General features: G+C 46.3%; 1 protein-coding gene across 2 annotated transcripts in view; it reads left to right on the top strand.

Annotated features, from left to right (window-relative positions):
* RARS2 (arginyl-tRNA synthetase 2, mitochondrial) overlaps positions 1 to 19,044 on the top strand; it is a 59,306-nt gene extending 40,262 nt beyond the window's left edge. For both annotated transcript variants that reach the window (XM_065401570.1, XM_065401571.1), the window contains 7 exons: positions 332 to 456; positions 4,969 to 5,036; positions 5,143 to 5,252; positions 6,138 to 6,233; positions 13,042 to 13,116; positions 13,768 to 13,831; positions 18,958 to 19,044. In XM_065401570.1, coding sequence (XP_065257642.1) covers positions 332 to 456; positions 4,969 to 5,036; positions 5,143 to 5,252; positions 6,138 to 6,233; positions 13,042 to 13,116; positions 13,768 to 13,831; positions 18,958 to 19,044 — 625 coding nt within the window. The remainder of the gene's footprint in view (positions 1 to 331; positions 457 to 4,968; positions 5,037 to 5,142; positions 5,253 to 6,137; positions 6,234 to 13,041; positions 13,117 to 13,767; positions 13,832 to 18,957) is intronic.
* The last annotated feature ends 2,385 nt before the right edge of the window (positions 19,045 to 21,429 follow it).

The raw sequence follows: 21,429 nt of genomic DNA, 5'->3' as shown, positions 1-21,429 counted from the left end.
AGTGTAATATTTTACATCCTGCCTCTTCTTAGCTTATTGTACTGAGTCTTCTATATTAAAGCCTAACACAGCTGCTACAAAGTACCAGTCTCCTGAGCGTGTATGAATGACCAGGTTATCATAATTCTGGTCCTTTCTGTCTAATTATAAGGTGTGCATGGAGAGATGGTTTTTGAAGTGAGGTAATGATGACATTGCTGAGCTTTCTATGTTGAATGATGTTTGTTCAGCAGTTACTGTTACATCCTGGTTCAGGGCCCTGCCTAAACAAACATTGCAGACATTCCTGTTGATTAAAATATGATTTTAGATCCTGCTGTTTTCAATGCAGGTGTCAGCATGTGTCTTTTGGGCTAGTGCAGGGGATGAAGACACGAAAAGGAGAGGTGGTTTTCCTGGAAGATGTTTTAAATGAAGCTCGCTCAAGGATGTTACAAAACATGGCTTCTGCAAAAAGTTAGCTGACTCAGGTTTTATTCATTTCTCTTGAAATATTCCCATGCAGATTACAATATCCCTTTCTCCTCCCCCCCTCCAACACCCTCCCCCACATCCAGTAACCCAGAGCAACAGGCTCTGATCTGTGTCTTTCCACCATCTGTAATGATATAAATAAAGTAGTAATAACACTTTGCCCTTCCATAGCTAGAATCTCAAATAGCTTTCCTGAAGCATAGGAGGCCATAGAGCTTGAAAAACATGGAATGAATGTTGCCTTACAACAACCCTGCAATGTAGGGAAGCTATTGCCCCTTTTGATGGACGGGCAAGGCACTTTTATCCTACCATGATGCAGCAAGTTAGTGGCTGAGCTGGGAACAGAACCCAGGAATGAATGGCATGTAAGCTCCTAAATCACTTTTGAAAATGGAACTTAGTCTCCTCACTCACACAGGCACTTCTGAAAGTTTTACCCACTATCCTTAATCTTGCTCTGCCTCACTTCCTCACTTGTAAAATGGCAATAGTTCCCTAACTCACAGGGTTGTTTGAAGTGTTTCATTAATGTTTGAAGTGCTCAGATGCTGGGGAGGGCATTTCCAAAGGCACTTACCTGCCATCTGTTGCTTTGAAAATCTTGCCTATAGTGATATGGGCTATTAGGTATCTCATTGTCCTCGCTGTTAAGACTCTGCACAACTCTGTGCTGCCTGCATTTCCATTCTTGTATCCTCTTTTCCCTCTACACCTTCTCACAAGCCTTATCTTCAGTAGAGTCCTCTCTCCTTAATGCTCTCTCTGTTTCCCTGCTTACTCCTGGGGGAGTTCTGTGCCCAGAAATTAAAAATTCTGCGCACAGTATTTTAAAATTCTGTATATTTTATTTGTCAAAATAACACAATATAATCACACCAGTTTCAATCATTTTGGTAATTTATTTCAAAATGCCTGTCAGCAAGTATGTCTGTAACAATACAGACAACAAAAAAGATTTCCCCCAGAAGTAGAGAGTTCAAGAAGCCTCTTCGACAACCCACTTCCTGGTTTTTTGTTATGCTTTTGTCGGGCCCTCAGTCTGGGTGTGTCACACGTGCCAGCTGGGCACAATTTAGGGGAATAATAGGTCCTTCCGGTCTTTTAGTCAATTCTCATTTTTCCAGCCCCCATAGGGTTACCGTATTTCAAGTTCCCAAATAGAGGACACTGCCGGGGGGAGCTGGAGGAGGGGTATAGTTGGTAGGTGCTGGAGGGGGTATTTGGGGGGTCTGCACGGGGACCCCCTGGCCCAGAAACCCGCACCCTCTTCCCTTCCTGAGCCCAGTCACAGGCTCTGCCCCACACAGCTTTGTTACTGTCCCACCGGGCAGAGATGGCCTGTACCTGCTGATAGTGGGGGAGGGTGTCACTTGAGTCATGCACCCCCATCTCCCTCCGGAGCATTCCCCCTCCCTTATCCTCAGTCTCCCCTCCCAGAAAGCAGCGGCCTTTCCATGCAGCTCCCAGCTGTTGCTCCTACCTCTCCCCGCAGGGTGCAGCTCACTGGCTCCGGCAGTTGCCGTGCGGGAAGGGAGCCCGGCCACAATATGTGATCAAGCAGGGCTGGCAGCCCTGGGACCCACAACCCTGCCGCACCTCCTGTGCAGGCACACTGTGAGCTGCGGAGCCAGACTTGCTGGGTCCAGTGGCACCTAGTGGCAGTCAGCAGCTCTGCAGCACCAATTCTATGGGGAAAAATGAAATTCTGCATAGAACATTAATTCTGTGCAAATTTTACATTGCAAGTGGTGCAGAATTCCCCCAGGAGCACCTGCTCCACTTGTGCCTCTGGACCTTTTTCTTGCTGGATCAGCCTCTCTTTCTGTGCAACAAACATCCACTGTCCTCTCCTTCAAATATCTCCTTACCATTTCTGCAAAGCCTTTCATTATTGATTTACCTCAGCTGTGACTGCTTCTACCCACTCCAGCTTCCTTGAATTGTATGTGTCTTACCTCGATTGTGAACTCCTTGTGGCAGGCACCTAAGTTGTGTTTTGTAAAGCACCCTGTAAACCTATGGTACTAATACATAATAATTTCAATCATTATCTGATACTGTGGGATTTTAATACATTTTAATTTTGAGGGGAGGCTGAAGGGACATCAGCACAGAACCAGGGAATTGATGGTTTTTCAAAAAAATTTGCTTAAGTGCTCCAAGTTCCTGTAAATGCAGCAAACCTTGGGTGAGAGTCATCCTTGCAACTTCATGGTGTCAAACTCAGGATCAGCTGTGCAGCAGGGCTCCTAGCACCGATGCTGAAGGGCTTGCCATTGATCTCTCTTCTCCCTGGGCTCAGAAAGTGGTGGGGATGGAGATGCTTGTTTTTGTGTCTCGGTGGGGTAATTGTAAGCAGTTGGCCCTGTGGGTTTTCTAGTTACAGCAAGGGTTGTCTTCCCACCATGTTGCCAGGAAGAATTTGCTTATGATGGTGTTAAATACTTGGCTTGCACACTAGAACTAGCCCACTTAAGGTAGCTAACAAGCCCCTCTGACTGGCTTATGAAAGCTTGCATTCTGCAGAATATATTTAAAATATAAACATCTGCCCTTAGAGTTGCAAAAAAATCCTTCCAGACATGAACAGTGTAACCAATGCAGAGTTGTCTTCCTAAGCAAGCAGGTGGGCAAACAGTTCTAAGTGATGTGAATCGCCCCCACTCATCGCGGTGGGGCATTAGCGATGAAACCCAAGGATGACACCTTGAAAGTTTTTTTTCAAAAAATTAAGGTGCACAGTTCTCACTAATTTGGACAATTACCTCAGCTGCATGTGCAAACCTGGTAACTGCGTGTGCAAATAGCCTAGCAAATGGCATAGATAAGTTGTAAATGTGCATCTTCGTTCCCATTGAGTGGTGTGTTTAGATTTTACATAACGGCCATATCTTCCCCTCTGTCTTTGTGCAAATCTCCAACTGGGAGATCAGCTGTGGATGGAGAGTAGTGTACAGCTCTGACTTTGTAGACTTAGCCCATAGACCAGAATTAAAAAGGCCCTCTCCGCAGAGTGCGTTTGACAGCCTTGTGTCATAGGAGACTGCACTAGGATCCTCCTGCAAATAGGAAGAAGAGACCTAGACAGAAGGCAGATATGATCGGAATTTAAAAATGGAATGTTTTAGATAGACCAAGAGTGTCACCACGTTAGGTGAAGTTAGTGAGTCCAAACACAATTTAATATATTGCCTGAAGATGTGGACTGGTGCACCTGGAGCTAACATTCCTTCCAAACCAGAGGTGATGTGTGCAGTCTCTGAATGTCTTTGTGAAGAGCGCTATGATCCCAGCTTAGCACTGTGTGATCTCACCTCTCGGGGGGAAATAGGAATAAAACAGTCCCTTTAGTGGATTCCTGCAGGAGTGAGAGAGCTGCTTGCTCACTGAAGAATTGCTGAAAGCAGTCACAAAATAACTTTCCAGCCAAGGTCCTTCCAACAGCTGCAGTGAAAACAGGTATCCTTTGTTAGCTTATTTATCAGTGATGTTTCAAGGCAGATAAATTAGTCTCACAGTGAGAGATTTAAGAAGTTCTGTCTAGTTAGCTTATCCAAGAGAAGGCTTAGTGGGGATTTGATCACAGTCCATAAGTACTCATGTGGGAGAAGATTTCTGATAATAGAAGACTCTTTAATCAGGCAGGCAAAGACGTAATAAGACCCAGTGATTGGAAGCTGGAGCCAGACAAATTCAGACTAGAAATAAGGTTCACATTGGAACAATTTACCTAGGAATGTGCTAGATTCTCCATCATTTGAGATCTCTCTGGATGTCTTTCTAAAAGATATGCTGTAGCTCAACCAGAAGTTATGGACTTGATGCCAGAATTACAGGGTGAAATTCAATGGCCTGTGTTACGTAGTGGGTCAGACTAGACTATCCCCTTGGCCTTAAAATCTATGAATCATATTGAAAATAAGAACGGCCATACTAGGTCAGACAAAAGGTCCATCTAGCCCAGTATCCTGTCTTCCGACAGTGGCCAATGCCAGGTGCCCCAGAGGGAATGAACAGAACAGGTTATCAAGTGATCCATCCCTGTTGCTCATTCCCAGCTTCTTGCAAACACAGGCTAGGGACACCATCCCTGCCCATCTTGGCTAATAGCCATTGATGGACCTCTATCCTCCATGAACTTACCTAGTTCTTTTTTGAACCCTGTTATAGTCTTGGCCTTCACAACATCCTCTGGCAAAGAGTTCCACAGGTTGACTGTGCATTGTGTGAAGAAATACTTCCTTTTGTATGTTTTAAACATGCTGCCTATTAATTTCATTTGGTGACCCCTAGTTCTTTTAAAGAAAGGTAGCCTAGATGTAAAAAGTTTTACATTCAGACTTTGTCGGCCCTTGCAGTCTGACAATTTGTTTTATTGCTGGTATAAATTTTAATCAAATCTGCTCTTCCACCAGCTTCTGTAGTGCTGACCCATGAACCAGTTACATTGTTGCAGATTTTCATCATCTGTTTTTGCTTGTATCTGTTCAGCAACTAAAGAACTGGAAAACCCTCTTGAGACTGCAGAAAAGATTGGGCTTGCAGCGCTCATAATTCAGGTCTGTTTAAACTGTCTTCTGATTATTCCTTCTTCTGTGAGAGACTATAAATTGGCACTGGGAACACTAGCTACATGATGCTGAATAGCAACTGTTATCATTTTAGGATTTCAAGGGTCTTCTATCATCCGATTATCAGTTTAGTTGGGACCGGGTTCTCCAAAGTCGGGGAGATACAGGCGTATTCCTGCAGTACACACATGCCAGACTCCACAGGTAAGAAGAGCCTTCCAGAGTGGAGAAATTTTCTGTTTTTATTAACGTCTATTTTACTCCAGTGACTGAGTAACATTTGTGATGAAGCCTTTCCTAAAGATTTGAATCTCTCATCCATTCAGTTGAGACCTCAGATGGGAAAACCAAGGAAAATGAAACTTGCAAGCCCTCTCCCTCTGGCTGGGGCAGGGGCATGGCCAGGCGGGAAGTCCTAGTAATTCCTGGCTGCTGTAACAGCCGCTTGGGATGGCTGGTGCAAATTAGGGTATGGCAAAGACTGGCCCCCAGATCAGTGGTGTTCAGCTATAGTCAAGGAATCTGACCTGGAGTCTTCTGGATATGCTAAATACACCTTGCTACAACATTTAAACTGTGATTTGACTGAACTGTCACTAGCTGCAGTGACCAACTCCAGCCTTAATTATGTCCTTTTGTGATCACACAAAATTGTACCTTAGGAAATTTTAAAAATCCATAGGAGAAATACCGAGATTGAAGATAAAGCACTCGGTCAGACTGTCGACATCAGCATTGTGTCATACTCCTGAACTGATTTTTTTTTTTTTTTTTTTTATTCCAAAAAGGTCAAACTTGACAGTGCCCTTTTAAACTGTCATGTTCTTTCAGGGGATCTTTCTGTAAAGTTACTGACATGTATATTCAATGCTGGCTCAAGTAAAATAGCTTTTTTTTTCTTGGATTTAACTCAGCTAGTCTAACTCAAATGTTTTAGTCAGCTTGCAAACAGTGTATCTAGATTCAAATTTTGTTCTCCTTTAAGTGCACATTGGTTTTAATTCTTATGCAGCTTTGCTGGTGAAGGTTGTTTATTTTTAAATTTACCAAAGCATTTGTTTTCTCACACTGGGCTCTTCTGTTTTCTAGTTTAGAGCAGATGTGTAGGAACGGGCAATCAACTGACATTAATACAGCTTGTTTACAAGATCCACAGGCCATCTCAGTCCTTCAGCACCTTCTCAGGTATTTACTGTTTGTCTTTCCAAGAAGCAGATCCTTGGGGTTTGATGCCTGCATGTTGAATAAGTTATTAGTTACATGGCAGTGGAAGAGTAGAAACGAACATTTTAGGCAATAACTTGTTGATCATTGGGCCTGTTGCACAAGCCCATACTTGTAATACACATGTTTAGATGTAAATGAATGTGTTGATTTCAGAAGCTGAATGAAAAATGATCATGTGGGGAAAATACCTCTGAGTAATTGGATGCCTGTTACTAATTGTTAATACTATTCACAATATTGGGTGCCTGTAACTAATTGTTACTTAGTTGCTAATGAGTAAAGGTTAGTACAGTTCTTTTGTAAATGTAATAAGCTATATAAACATTGATTATCATCATAAACATAGACCTGGTGGATGGGATCTCTGGATCCCATGGGAAAAGGGATGAGGAAATGCTCTTAGGAGGAGGGGAATGGAACATCCACCCACTTCCAGTAGCCATGAAGAACACCCACAAACCAATCCCTAATAATAGTACTTAGTTCGTATATAGTGCTTTTCATTGATAATTCTTAACATTCTGACAAAGCTGAGCAAGCATTATTGCCCCTAGTTTATAGGTGTGGAATCTCAAGCACAGAAAGGTGTGAGGACTTGCCCAGTGCCACACAGGAAGTTAATGGCAGAGCTGAATATAGAGCCCAGAATTCCCAGCTGAATGTCCTAGACCCTGCACCATGCTGCCACTCTTCATACCATCCTCCCTCCAGGCAGTCAAGAGCAAAAGCCTTCCTAGCGGCTTAAACCCACTTTCATTGCTTTGATTGTGGCCTTTGACAATATAACAAAAATACTTGGCCTTTGAACTGGTCAGGCTAAACATCATTAACCTAGATAATGTTTGTAGACCAGTGAATACCTTGGGATGGTAGATTTGTGGTAGCACATCTTCCCTGCAGAAGCTGACTTATTCCACTTAACATAAGAATAGCCGTACTGGGACAGACCAATGGTGCATCTAGCCCAGTATCCTGTCTCAGTGTCAGGTGCTTCAGAGGAATGAACAGAACAGGCAATCATCAAATGATGCATCCTCTGTCCTCCATTCCCAGGTTCTGGCAGTCAGAAGATGGAAGAACTCTTTAGGAGAGCTGCTCAAGAATTTTCAGACAAAGCTAGGGTTCAGTCAGAAAATGCCAATTCGTTGAAACCAAAATGTTTCATGGAAACATGTCAGTGTTGATGAACATTTGATGAAATACAGCTCAGCCATGTGGACTGCCCCAGGGCAGCAGACCCAGGACTTCCAGGGTCCCCAGCTCTCAGGGCTTCCAGGCTCTCTGTCACAGAGCTGGAAACCCCAGCTCCCAAGCTCGGAGGCTCACAGCTCTGTTGTGGTTCCCAGGGCTTCTAGGCTTTTGGCTGAAGCTGGAACCTTGGCATTTGGCTCCCAGGGTCAATTTCAAAAAGTTTTAAACTATTTTTTTCTAATTTCCCTTCCGCAGCAAATTTCAAAAATTGTTTCTGTTCTGAAGCTGAACAGTTTTGTTTTTTTTAATTTCCCATGGACCGGAAATTCTGACTTTCAGCCAGCTCTACTCATTAGTTTATTTCATGTGGCTAACAGATTGCAGTAGCAGAGACTAGCCTCTTCATTTAATAGCTGCTTGATAGTTCAGTGAACTTGGTATTAGCAACCAACTGTGACAAAGTCAGGCCAGACGGCTATAAGAGGGTCTGGGAAGTCCGATATGTTAGCCTTAGAATGCTAAAGGCCCTTTTTCCTACAAGCTGATACTCCTAAGGGAATTATGTGTCAAGAAATTAAAAATTATGTGCAAAATATTTTACAATTCTGTAAATTTTATTTGTCAATAAATAAATGTGGCTCCAGCATGGCAGTGAGGAGCATGGGCCACTGGCTGCATTGAGGTGGGAGATCACCCTGAAGCCCACATCTCCCCCCCCTGAGTACAGGGACTCAGCAGTGAGGCTGCACCTGACCCTGACAGTGCAAGGGCTGGGCTTGCCCCAGAAACACCCTGGGGTCCTGCCCCTCTGCGCCAGGTGCACCAGGTGAGGGTGGGCAGGCTCAGCCCTGCAGGATCCAAGTGTGGAGGGGCTTAGTGTGGGGGGATCCAGGCGTGGGGTGAGAGGTTTCTGTGTGGGGCAATCTGGGTGCAGGTGGCTCAGTGGAAGATCTGGATGTACAAGGGCTCGTTGGGGGGTTCCAGGTGTAGGGGCAATGGGACTCTACAGGGGATCCAGGTGATGATGGTTGGGCTTTTGGGGGGGGGTCTGGGTGTGGGAAGATGGGGCTTGGCGGGGAGGTCTGGGTGTGGGGAGGTCTAGGTGCTGGGAGAGTGGGGCTTGATAGGGTGGGAGTCCAAGTGCAGCTGTTGGAGCTCAGTGGGGTGAGGATCTGGGTGTGGGGGGCTTGTCAGAGGAGTCCAGGTCTATGGGGGTAGGGCTTGTCAGGGTGAGGGTTCGATGGGCCTGCTTAATGGGGGAGCCCCAGCTGCTGTCCATCCCCCTCCCCTCATTCCCACATTCCCTCCCCCTGCCTTATCCCATCCCTCGTCCTTCCCCACTGTCTCTTCCCCCACCCCCCTCATCTCCACTTCCCTCATTTCCCCCACTCCCCCTTACCCAGGCCCACCGTGGGAACTCACTGTTCCCAGTGCCGGATTAACTTTTTGTGGGCCCAGTGCCAAAGATATTTGTGGGCCCCCTTGGGGAATGAAAGGGCCAGGGGCAAGAGCACAGAGGGCAGGGTGGATTTGATTTAAATCATGATTTAAATCACTAGTCAGGAAGACTCAATTTAATCATGGTTTTCTACATAAAAGTGCATTCTTGTTGGTTGTTATAACCTTAATACCTATTCTTCACAACTCAAAAATAGATGTAGGTTTCATTTTTAGAAGGTACACACTATACATTTTTAAACAGTGATTTATTTTGAAAACTTTTCAGATGAGTTTTACAGCTATATCAGAAAATGAATGATTGGTTATTTCATTTACCAAAGATAATTGAAGCAGTTATTTATGAAGTCATTGGGAGGTGAGCTATCTCCAATTCAACAGGTTAATCATTAAAATGTGGAGGATTTTCTTGCCATGCTGTATTAGGAGGAGAACATCACCAGACAGACATTTACATTGTTTTATTTAACTAAAACAACAACGTTAAGTATTCTGGATTTTTTTCTTCAACAGCAAACATAATATTTTAACAAAACAAGCGTATGTCCCTCACTTCTCACATTTATCTCCAGACTTCTTCTCCTTGTCCAGATCTATTTCGCCCCCAACAATCTTCTATTCATTGAACTTCTTGAAACTTTTCACTTTTAAAGAGAGGTAAGGGATTGACTCTGTTTACACAGATTTTCAGAGGGACAATAGAGTTGAGGTCTGTTTATTTCTCACCTCTGAATATTATTTATTTATTTAAAAACATTTTTGCTGTTAACAAGCATGTTACCTCTGGAGACACAAATCCACAGTTTGAGAACTGCAAAACTAAGTATCTCTGATGGTATCTTCTAGCCTGAGCACTGAGTCCCATTGGGTAGATAGAAAGATTAACCTAAATAATCTATACAGAAACCCCTGGAACCCCATAAAATTGGGTACCTGATCCACGAACTATTGGAACTCACTTACAAAACTTTCTTAAACATTACATGACTATATTGTCTCATACTATAGAATTATAATTTATAATCCCTATTCCATGATGAGATATAATGTATCTTAATTAAAACTATCTTTAGATAGGTTTTTTTCCTCAAAATTCCAATTTAAATAAAAAAATTCCGATTTTTTTTTTAAGTCATTGATTTTTATCCACCCTGACAGTGGGGCATGGGGGGGAGTGGCAGGGGGAAGGATTGGTCCCCAGCTGGAGCGAGGCAGGGGCCAGGGCAAGATGAGCACAGTGGGGCCTCTTGGGAGGATTAGTCCTGCTGACTGGAGCAAGGCAGGGGCTGGGGGCAAAAACACAGCGGGGCGGGACCTAGGGTTGGTCCCTGGAGCAAGGGAGGGGCCGGGGGTAAACTGCACGTGCAGCAGGGCCGGGGAGGGGATAAACAGGATCCCCCCTGCCCACATAGAGTGGGTACCTACCTTCTCCCTGGTTCTAGCCCATTCCTCTCTCTCTGCACTGAGCTGAGGGTGGGGGTGCACTGAGCACAGGGCTGGAGGTGCAGGGTCTGGGAGGGAGTTAGGGTGCAGGAGCAGGCTGGGGTGCAGGGTCTGGCCAGGAGCTAGGATGAGGGAGGGGGCTCAGAGTTGGAGCAGGAGGTTGGGGTGTGGAGTGCTTACCTGGGGCAACTCCCATTTGGTGCGAGGGGTGAAGGTAGGAATGTGGGGGGAGGATGCAGGAGCTCCTGTTTGGTGCTCAGGGTGGGGGTGGGGATGTGGGGGGTGCAGGAGTCAGGGCAGGGGGCTGGAGGGTGTGAGGGAGGTGCAGGGGTGGGGGGGGCTGGGTATGTGTGGGGGTGTGCAGGAGTCAGAACGGAGGCTGCGAGTGTTTGAGAGGGGTCAGGGTGTGGGGGGGCTGGGTATGTGTGGGGGGTGCAGGGGTCAGGGCTGGGGTCATGTGAGGGAGTGCAGGGGTTAGGGCAGAGGGCTGCTGCGTGTGTGAGGGAGGTGCAGGGGTCAGGGCAGAGGGCTGGTGTGTGTGGGGGGGTGCAGGAGTCAGGGCAGGGGGCTGGGGGTGCATGAGGGGGGTGCAGGAGTCAGGGCATGAGGCTGAGGGGTGTGGGGGGGCGCAGGGGTCAGGGCAGAGGGTGTGGGCTGAGGTTGTGGGGGTGCTCACAGCCCTCTGCCCCGAGTGGCTCACAGCAGGGGGCTGGAGGGGGTATCATTTTAGGATTTCAAGGGTCTTCTATCATTCCGCAGATTCCCCCAGGAGTAACACTGGCACGCACATACGCTCAGCCCCACCCCGGTGATCACGCAGGCCCGCACACCCAGCCCCTCTCCCCTGTCTCTGAGGCTGCTCCGGGCACGCTGGAACAGACGCGCTGTCTGGACTGCCGGGGAAGAGGCGCGTGTGCCCCAGCAAAATTTTTTTTTCATTTTGCTGTGCGGGGGGCACAGAAAAAAGTGGGCCATATGAATTCTGCGCCCCTGCATCGATGCAGAAATCCCCCAGGAGTAAAGCTAAGAAGGGGTTACCTCAGGTCAATTAGGGACACCTGAATCTAATTAAGGGCTGCCTGAGACCTTTAAAAAAAAAAAAAAAAAAAAAACCTCCTCTGGGGAGAGAAAAGGCGGGAGAGAGAAAGAAACTGCCAGGCTACTGGTAGCAGGGAAATAAGCTTCTCCAGGCTGAGAGACTGTGCTCCTTCCCTTAGGGGAACAGCCAAACCTGAGTGCCTGCTAGGGGAAGGACTGATATCCTGGGGCAAGCAACAGGATGACGCCTGCCCCAGTGAGGAGGCAGGGAAAGGTATCTCCCTTTGGTTTTGTGTTTACGAGATGGTTTCCCTTTTGTTTGGTGGAGGATCACCCCTTAGGCCTACCCTGGAAACACGGCCAAAGGAACACAGAAGGGGGAGGCAAACACTTCCCAGAGTGGGGCTGATTTACCTCAGGCCCGCCATTGCCAGAGGGGGAAGTGCTAAGTCTGGCGAGATGAAGGAGGTGCCTTGCCACACAGCTCATGGTGTTCTTAAGCACTTTTAAAATGGAAACCAGCATGTAATACTGATCACTCATGAGACCAGCACCTGTGTTATTGTTTTTAAAATAAAATCACATCTTGTGGCAACACAAGAGGCTAGGCTAGCAGCTGCTAGCTGCTAAGTTTCCCTTAGGACCCTGCACATGGCCACTGATGCCGCACACGTGCATTAGGCTGTGAGCTCTTTGGGGCAGGAAACATTTTTCATCATGTGTTTAGACAGCACCTAGCACAATGGAGTCTTCGGCCATGACTGCGGCTCTTAGTGCTACAGTAGGACAAAAATAAATAAGTCAATTTTGGGTTTGCATGCATGGGAGGTTAATGTGGAGCAATCATAGAAGTGCAGTTCCTCTAAGACGTCTCCTGATTGCTGAGTCCTCCCCCACTGTGTCCACTCCCCAGTTTTGCTGTAACTTGACCACAAGAGATAACACTACCAGGGAAGCTCTGCTTTTGTAAGAATGCACATTGGGATGGGAGGGCTCGGAAATCTATCAAAGAGTAGAGTGGCAGAAGATCCTCTTTCATAGTTCTGCTTTGGAGGGGACCCTGCTTTGAAGATCAAAGCTGTCAGGTGCAGGATTATTCCTACTAGCCTGTCAGAGAGAGCACTCAACAGAACTATTCGGGAACATTTTATCTCTGCAGCTCTGTACATGTTTGAGTTTTAATACTGTTTTTCATCTCAGCTGATTGTATTTCAGTATTTTGAAAACACACTTTTTTGTTTGTATCTACTAGTGGCCATTTTATGAGAGTCCCTTTAAGCTGTTGAAAATTCTGAGTCCCCTTTATTAAAAGGCCACATCCTTTAAGGTACTGCTTTATGACAGTGCCTCAAGTGGTCATTTAATGTAGATTTTTCTTCTCATAACGGCCCACAATCAGCGATAAGATTTAAAGCAGAACCTAGTATTCCAGGAGCAACCATTTATTATCTTGACCACCTGTTGTGAGCTCTGAAATCTACAGTATTCATTCAGCAAGTTTTAAATGTACTTCTGTATGATGATGATGCTATTCGCAACAGCTACAGTCACTTTCTTTATTCCTGTTTTAAGAACTTGAGTTCGTTTTCTAGTGATTGCAAGCTGAGCTCTGAACTGTCCCTTACCTTCTCCCCAGATACGATGAGGTACTGTATAAATCCTCTGAAGATCTTCAGCCCAAGCACATTGTCAGCTACCTCCTAACACTCAGGTAAGGAAAGAAATATTTGCTATTGCTGAACAGCTTTAATTCTCAGTTTCACTAGACTCAAATTCCAGTAACATCCACAAGTCAGCACAAGCAAACCTAGAACCTGCAGGCATCTGGGTGCTCTGTTCCAGATCTGAACTCCACAGCTAGCCCTTGTGGACAGACCTAAAACCCCAAATCTGCATCCCTTTGCACATGGGACAGGGTTGGATCTAGATCTAAATGTTTTGGCTCAGGCTCTCCTCTTGGAGGAGGGGAGAGGGAGAAACAAAGGAGGATAACTGAAGCAGAATAATTTGATAATACAAATCAAACTTGTAATCACTGAGACAGGAGTGAGTGTCCCCTTGAAAATGTTATAGTATCCCAGACCAAATAGCCCTTTGGTCCCTATTGTATATTTCCAGTATGTACTTCTAAAATCCATATATGTACCAGCAAGCCAAACTAGTAATTTCTTCTTTTATGAGGCAGCTGTGAGACATAAAACTCATAATCCAGTCCTGAAAAGGACTGTTTGCCCAAAGGCCCTTATAAATTGATCTTAGTCTGGTAGTTGGGGGTGGATCGCCTAGTTCTGCTGCTTTCTGCAGCCCATGTAACTGCTCTTCTTAAGGGAATTGCTGGTTCTAATCCACTTTTCTGTTTCAGCCATCTTGCTGCTGTGGCTCATAAAACGCTCCCTGTGAAAGGCAGTGCCCCTGAACTAGCCCAGGTACTGTGCATTATTGCTGTGTGACTATAATTCAATATACCTGAGCTGTATATCCTAAGAGAAACATCGTCTATCTGACAAACAACTGCTTAGGAGGACACACCTATTCACTCTCCAAACAGTTGAAACTAAGAGGCGCTCTTGGAAGCACTAACTGTAGGGATGGCGCAAGGCTAGTTCTGAGCTGCAGAACTGCCCTTTTTTTTTTTTTTTTTTTCCCCCCCTCTCAATGAAGGAGCAGGAACTCATGGCTGCAAGCCCACCCTGACTACCATGGGCGCTCTCTGGACCTCTTCAATGTGACCGTGAGCACCACTTAGAGAGAATTGCTTCAGAGCAATTGTTCCCTTTCTATCTCATTTTCTTCTCCCTAATATTCCGGAGAGTGTTTAACATTCTGGTTAGTTTCTGATGGTTTCCTCAGCTGTAAGTGGGAGGACAGAGATATGTGAGGTGACTGAACCTCCTCTCCCTAATTCCACCTACACAATACAAATTGTCTATACTGCTATTCTACCAACATAGGTTGTCGACTGGTTTGTGCAGTTCCACCTAGATGCAAATTAGAAGGCTGTGAATCTTTGGGCGAGAGATCTGATCCCTTAACTATTGAGTAAATGCTACTCTAATTACACCATCTTTTGTTCTCTCTCATACTGATTTGAAAAGTAATTACGTATCTGCCTTTGATGATGACTCTTTCTTCAGGGTTGAGCTTTGCAATGTTCTGTTGTGAAGAATAACAGTGAGATGATTATAAAGAATATATTCCATATAGTTGAGCTTAAAGTTCTATTGACGTAAATGCACCTTTTAGTTAGCACGACTTTTTTGATAGAAGTGAGGTCAGATTCCCTGTAATTCTGAAGAGTGGTGAAAGTTAGGTCCTCCCCCTTGTCTCCAAACACTCACTCCCAAACACTTACTGTTGCTGTGCTTTTAAAGTGCTCATTCCCAGAGCAAGTGGGACATGACCAAAGAAGAGACACTTCTGCCTTTTGGCAGCTTGTTCCATCTCCTGTGGGAACTGGAGAACAAGTCCAACAATGCAAAGGACAAGTACATCTTCTCTGCGCACCTTACAAAACAGCAACTTTTACAGGGCCAGGTGTTCCTTCAAAGTGACATTTGATATTATTCTCACCAACCTATTAGCCATATACCAGTTCACATTCTTTATTGGCATGAAAAGCTATGCAAGTCTTGCCAGCATAGAGCATTTTAATTTGTGTGCAGTTAAGTATCACTACTGGAGATGTGGTTTTGCTGCTGCTTTTTTTTTTTTTTTTTTAAGCCACATCAATAGAATATGCAAGCAGACTTTTTTAATCTTTCTGACTTAGTTTTAGCTCTGTCTGATTCTAGATTTCCTCTTACACTTCATTGGGGGTGAGAGGTTTGGGGGGGACTCTGAAGTATGGATGATGTATGGAGACACATGCATACCCATAAATCCAGGTTCAATAAGTGACTTAAAAAAATTGGGCTTTCAGGTAGAAACTGAGTATTCTGAAGCAGTAGAGGAGGGAGGAACTGGGGCTGAGAGAAAAATCAATATTCTTTACTGTGTAATGTCTCAACTACATCAGATGATAATATTGTAGGGGAATATTGGGAAGGTGGTGGAGAAACTTCCATCAACAAGTAGTTGGGGTTTCTTTGATCTACAGCTGGGGATGGGACAGATAGAACATCCAGGTATTATCTTCTAGAATGTGACTATCCTAAAGACAAGATGGGTGAGGTAATATCTCTTATTGGACCAACTTCTGTTGGTGAAAGAGACCAGCTTTTGACCTACATTGAGCTCTTATTCAGCTGTGGGAAAGGTACTCAGCAAGTTATGAATTTAAGCGCCAACCAAAAATACCCTATCACCCATGGGAGAACACTTTTCATAAAGCGATCACTGTATCTCTGCCTCTCAGTCCTCATCCTCAAAGAAAACCTGCACAACACTTTCAAAAGACAAGCCTGCGAGCTTGAATTCATAACTTTGCTAGACACTACAAATCAAAGACTGTATAAAGACACAGTATTTATGGTTTATTACAACAATCTGTAACTCACTATACCCCCTTTCTTGTCCCATGACTGCAGGGGTGTTAACAGGCCACTTCACCTTGCGGGTCCCTTAGAAGATGTGTTAATTACTTAGGCTAAAAAATTTGTTCCACCTTGTATTTTGCTGTGACACTCTGGCTTGGTCTACATTACAGTTAGGTCAACATAAGGCAGCTTACATCAATGTAATTATGCCAGTGTACACACACCTGCGGAAGCAAAGCTGTAGTAAGTGCTCTACTACACCGACATAATAACTCCACCTGCATGAGGCATAGGGCTTATGTCAGTGTAGTTAGGGTGATGCAGTGTCCCTGTAGACACTGCATTACTTACAGCCGCTGTTGGCTGTCATTCTTGTCAATTTCACGGCTCCGTGCTGGGAGCTGTGAAATTGACCAGAAAACCACATTGTCACTGGGGTAGATGGGGGGGCTCCAGCTAGAGCCCGGCTGCCCCCCAGGTACCTGCTCCCAACGCAGCTGCTGCCCATGCTCCCCGTTCTGAGCCTTGGTGCAGCTGCTGGACTCCCCACACGGAGCCAGGAGCCTCCCGGCAGCCGCCGGGATGTGCCCGCTCAGCTCCCCGCTCCCAGCCAGTCAGCTCCCAAGGGGGAGCCCAGTGACTGCCCCAAGGCTTCCAGCTCCCTACCAGGAGCTGCCCAGACTCTGAGTGCAGAGCTCTCCCCCGGGAGCCCGGCTGCGGTGGGGAGTGGAGAGCCCAGGGAAGCAGCCGGGCTCCCGGCGGCAGGGAGCTGGGAGCCTCCAGGCAGTACCAGGGCTTTCCATGGGAAGCGCTGAGCCTCCAGGCAGCAGCCTGGCCTGGCTCCCTGCTGACTGTTAAGTCATTTTACAACTACTGCAGTAATTACTGCAGCAGTTCATGTCCACGCTATCCTTCTCCTGTCGGTGGTGCATGTCCTTACCAGGAGCATTTCCACTGAAGAGGGGCAGTGTGGGAGGCTGAAAGCCCCCCACTTACATTTTTAGTGTAGACAGGCCTTCTGAGTACCTTTCCCAGACCTGAAGAAGAGCTCAGTGTAGCTCAAGAGCTGTCTCTCCAACAGAAGTTGGTGCAATAAAAAATATTACTTCACCCACCTTTTCTCTCTAATATCCTGGGACCAGCACGGCTACGGCAACCAAATATGAATATGCTAGGCTGTCTGCCAAATAAATGATCAAGGGAAGGTGAGAGGACATGTCTATACTCAGCTTCTCAAAGGTCCAGTGCGGCCACAAGGTGAATGTGTCTTACCTGTGTGCTGCTTGGAACTCCTTGTTTTTCTGACAGTTGCTGTGGCTCAGATCCACTCAAGGACTTAGGCACCTAACCCCCAGAATTAGCTGCCACTGCTATCCACACAACCCTCACTCAACTGCTGCCTAATCCTCCAGGCACTGAATTTACTGCTGCACTCTGGGCATCCACAGCCTATTTTATGCCTATGCGTCAGTGCAATCCATGAAGCCGGGGAAGACCAGCACTCCTCTGCCTGGCTTCTTACGGGCTCTAATGCGGTAGCATGTTCGCTGCATGTTCCAAATCTGACCAGTGGAGGAGGTGCCACCTGCCTCCCTAACGCTTACCCCAGTGGTTAGAGCACTTACCTGGGGTGTGGGAGACCCAGGTTCACTTCATCCCTTTGCATGATGGGGAGAAGGAATTTAAATAGGGGTCTCCCACCTCTGAGTGCCCTACCCACTGGTCTAGGGGATATTCTGATCGGGAGGGGGGGGCCTCGCTCAGTCTCCTCTGGTGAAGCTGTTCCACCTGGCAGAAGAGTGATTTGAAGCAGGGGGACTGGACCCTGCAGCTCCCACCTCTCAGCTGGGTGCCCTAACCACCAGTCTATGGAGTCCGTCTGTGTGGCCCAGTGACTCTTTCAGTAATTATACCAAGTGGAATGGCTTCAACAGGAGATATTCGAATATCCTGGTGGTTTGGGCACACTCCTTAGAGGTAGGAGATCCCTGTTCAGATCCCTTCTCTCCAGCAGAGTGGGGAACCAAACCTGGATCTCCCACACCCTGGGTGAGTGCGCTAATCACTAGGCTAAAAGTTACAAGGGAGGCAATCCCCCCCCCCCCCCCCGCCGCCCCTTGTACAAGGAGCCAAGGGATCTAACTCAGGCTTTATAGATCCCCTTATTGTTCCAGAGGTGCCTAAACGATAGGCACTGCAACAGCTGAGTCCCTTTGTGGATCCAGACCAGGGGTGGCCAACCTGAGCCTGAATTTACCAATGTACATTGCCAAAGAGCCACAGTAATACATTAGCAACCCCACATCAGCTCCCACCCCCCAGCGCCTCCCGCCTGCCGGCAGCCCTGCCAATCAGCGCCTCCCGCCTGCTGCAATCAGCTGTTTCACATGCGCAGGAGGCTCTGTGGGGGAGGGGGAGGAGTGAGGGCATGGCAGGCTCCAGGGAAGGAGCAGGGGCCTTGGGGGGAGGGGTGGAGTGGGGGCACCCCCCGGCACAGTGGAAAGTTGGCATCTGTAGCTCCAGCCCTGGAGTCAGTGCCTATGCAAGGAGCTGCATATTAACCTCTGAAGAGCCACATGCGGCTCCGGAGCCACAGGTTGGCCCCCCCGATCCAGACCAATCGTCTTGTGTTCCACCATGGCAGTTCTCCACTCTGCTCGTTCCTGTGCTAGGCTTTCTGCAGCAGGGTCTTGTTCCCTCGGTCTGGGAGTCCAGGCTGGATGTGGCTAGAGACCTGAGTCTGACTTTGGCTTGAATGGTCTCTACAACATTGGGAATAAATTCCTCCACTTTCACCCTTCGATCAGTTGTTCAGTGCTATTGTGGCGGAGGATGAAAGTGGCTTCCTCTAGTCCTTGAGCTGCTACTAGTATTCGGCACTTTGTATCTTCATAGTGTTGGACAAACCGTAATCCTCAGACTCCTTTTAAACAAAGATGACACACACGTAGCTGTCTTCATTTTTAACAGGCTTCCTCCTAGCCCTTTCCTTGAGACTATGCTCCTTGGTCATGTAAGTATAAACCGCTATTCAGATGGAGGGACTGCATAAGTTGATTGTTACTTTTATTTTGCAGGCAAGACTCCGCCTCTTCCAGGCTGCGCGTTCTGTTCTAGCTAATGGAATGAAACTTCTTGGAATCACACCTGTCACACAAATGTAACAAAAAAGCCTCTTGCAATGTAAATTAAGCTTCTTAGTAAAAGTTTTTAATGAGAATCCAGCCACTGCTATGACCCTCATTGTTACTTCAGTCCTACAAACTCTCTTCTTGTCTGGTCTTTGGTGTTCTCCTGTGCCTCAAGCTGAGGGCAGTGTACGAACAGCTTCTCATGGGACAGAGCCCTATTGTCCATTTCCCTGTCTCACTGCCACTCATAATGTTATACCCTTGATAGTGCTTCAAGCTGTTTGAAAATGTTGGCTGTAATCCCTGTTATCGATGAGGGAGGGTCATATATTTGCATAGGTACAACAGCTTGGAGCACTTAATCTGTCCTTTTCCTGAGAGAATTGCCATTGAACTGTACACCCCATTGAACAAAGGCTCTCCTCCACTTAAGATCTACAATCCTAGTACTTCCATTTCCTCTCTACATGTAAAAGAGCTTTCGGTTACTGGATAGATGTCTCCCCTTTTCTTTTCATACACCTGGGTCACCATAGCGCTCCATGTACATATGGCCTTATTGGCATCTTCTGTAACTCCCAAGTTCTCATTTATATCCAGTGATTCTGTTAGTGGAGGATAAGCAAGGTATCAGGTAGGGTTTTTTTGGTGGGGCAGGGTGCTTTTTCTTTGAGACAGATTCAGTGTTTCACCCTCACATGTCCACTAGCATTTGAGTCCCTTCTCTTGCACTTGCTCTCACTAAAAACGTCCTCCCTTCAGTTTATTTCACTCCTGTTTCACAGTTCAACGTTACTTACTCTCCCACCCACCTTGAGCCCTTGTTAGTGATTAAATCGAAGTTTATCTAAACCTAATAGTGTAATAGCTCTAGCTGCTTCATCTACTGCTGCAATTCAGTTCACACAAACTATGGTTTGGTTACAGGCTGTTCTGGATTTCCCATTGCCTTTATGATCTTTCCCACTTCAACTATATGGCCTGGACCAGCTGCCAAACCTCCTTTCGCCCCCCAGGAGACTTCTCCCCAGTTTCAAAGGAAAAGATGGCTCTGAGAAGTGGTTTTGTTTTGTTTTTTAGATGAAGAAACATTAGTATGAGTACCACATCATAATCTAAGGATAATACCACTGAGCACAAGCTGCAACCTTGGAACAGATGTGCCATAAAACAATACGATAGTGGAAGGGAGCCTAACATATTACCCTATTGCTATTTCATGACTAGCAATAAGAGGCCTTGCCAGAATTTATGTTTGTGGTTCCTGAATAAAATCCAAGCACTTTGTACTTGGAAGACTAATTCTAAGTACAGCCCACACACCTGCCAGATTAGCTCTTAACACTCTACTTAAAATGGATGGAGACACACGGCTGCTAAATTCACCTCAGAGGCAGGGGTAAAGGAAAAAGTTCTCATTTTATGAGTCAGCTCAATTGTCACTACATTTCGTCAGTGTTGAAAGACAAGCACCAGAGGGAATGAGGAAGAGGAACAAATGAGCTAATATTTACTTTTCTATCCTCCATTGAGCATGTTGTTTTAACCAAGTGTACTGCTCCCCTGCTAACCAATGCCTTAATGTGTATAGTCCTGGGGGAATCCTATGCCCTGCGGGGGGTGTAGAATTGATACCTTCTGCAGATTTCTTGGCTCCACCACAGAAAAATGGGAGCGAAGAAATCTGTGGGGAACACACGTCCCTTCTATGAGGCACATCTGCTGGGAGCAGTTAGCAGCAGATCACCATGGGGGGAGGAGGGAGGCTGGGCCTGCATGCAGCAACGTAAAGGGGGTGGGGCTGGACACCTCTGCAGAGCTGTCCCTAAGTGGTTGCAGGGCCCAGGACAACCCCCCCCCCCCCCTTGCCCTCACCACAGGCCACCCCACCTATGCCTCAGAGCCTGGATACTGCCTTCTATCCTTTGGACACCCCTGGCTGGGTTTCTTAGTCTTCCCTAATAGCAGTGACAACACCTAGTTGCAGGGGATTTTCCAGGCCTGCTGAGGGTCACAGTGTATAATAAACCCAAATCAGGTCCTTTGTGTACATTCAGTTTTGCAATTTCCCCTCTATAGTCAAGTTAAACTGATCTTCTTTTGTTTGTTGGGGGTTTTCTTTAGCTTAGAGACGAATTCTGAAGAATAGGAAAAGGTCACAGTGAAAATAAAAACGAGAGGGGCAGGTCCTTCTGCTTTTAATACCCTTTTTGAAGTGGATCAGATTTCGAAAGGCTGATGTCTCTAAGGTGGGGGTAATGGGTTGCGCATTAAGCTGTTTCATTACAAAGCAACCAATGAAGTAGAATTTCAACAGTTATTTTGTAAGTGGGAGTGAGTTAAACTCGAGCCTCCTATGTTTGACTTTTAAGGCTCTCAAACAGCAGCAGCATTAATCACCTATGGCCAGGTCTAGAA

The sequence above is a fragment of the Emys orbicularis genome, chromosome 3 (assembly GCF_028017835.1).
Source record: "Emys orbicularis isolate rEmyOrb1 chromosome 3, rEmyOrb1.hap1, whole genome shotgun sequence".
In the NCBI taxonomy this organism is placed as follows: domain Eukaryota; kingdom Metazoa; phylum Chordata; order Testudines; family Emydidae; genus Emys; species Emys orbicularis.
This window is presented reverse-complemented; position numbering and strand designations above follow the sequence as displayed.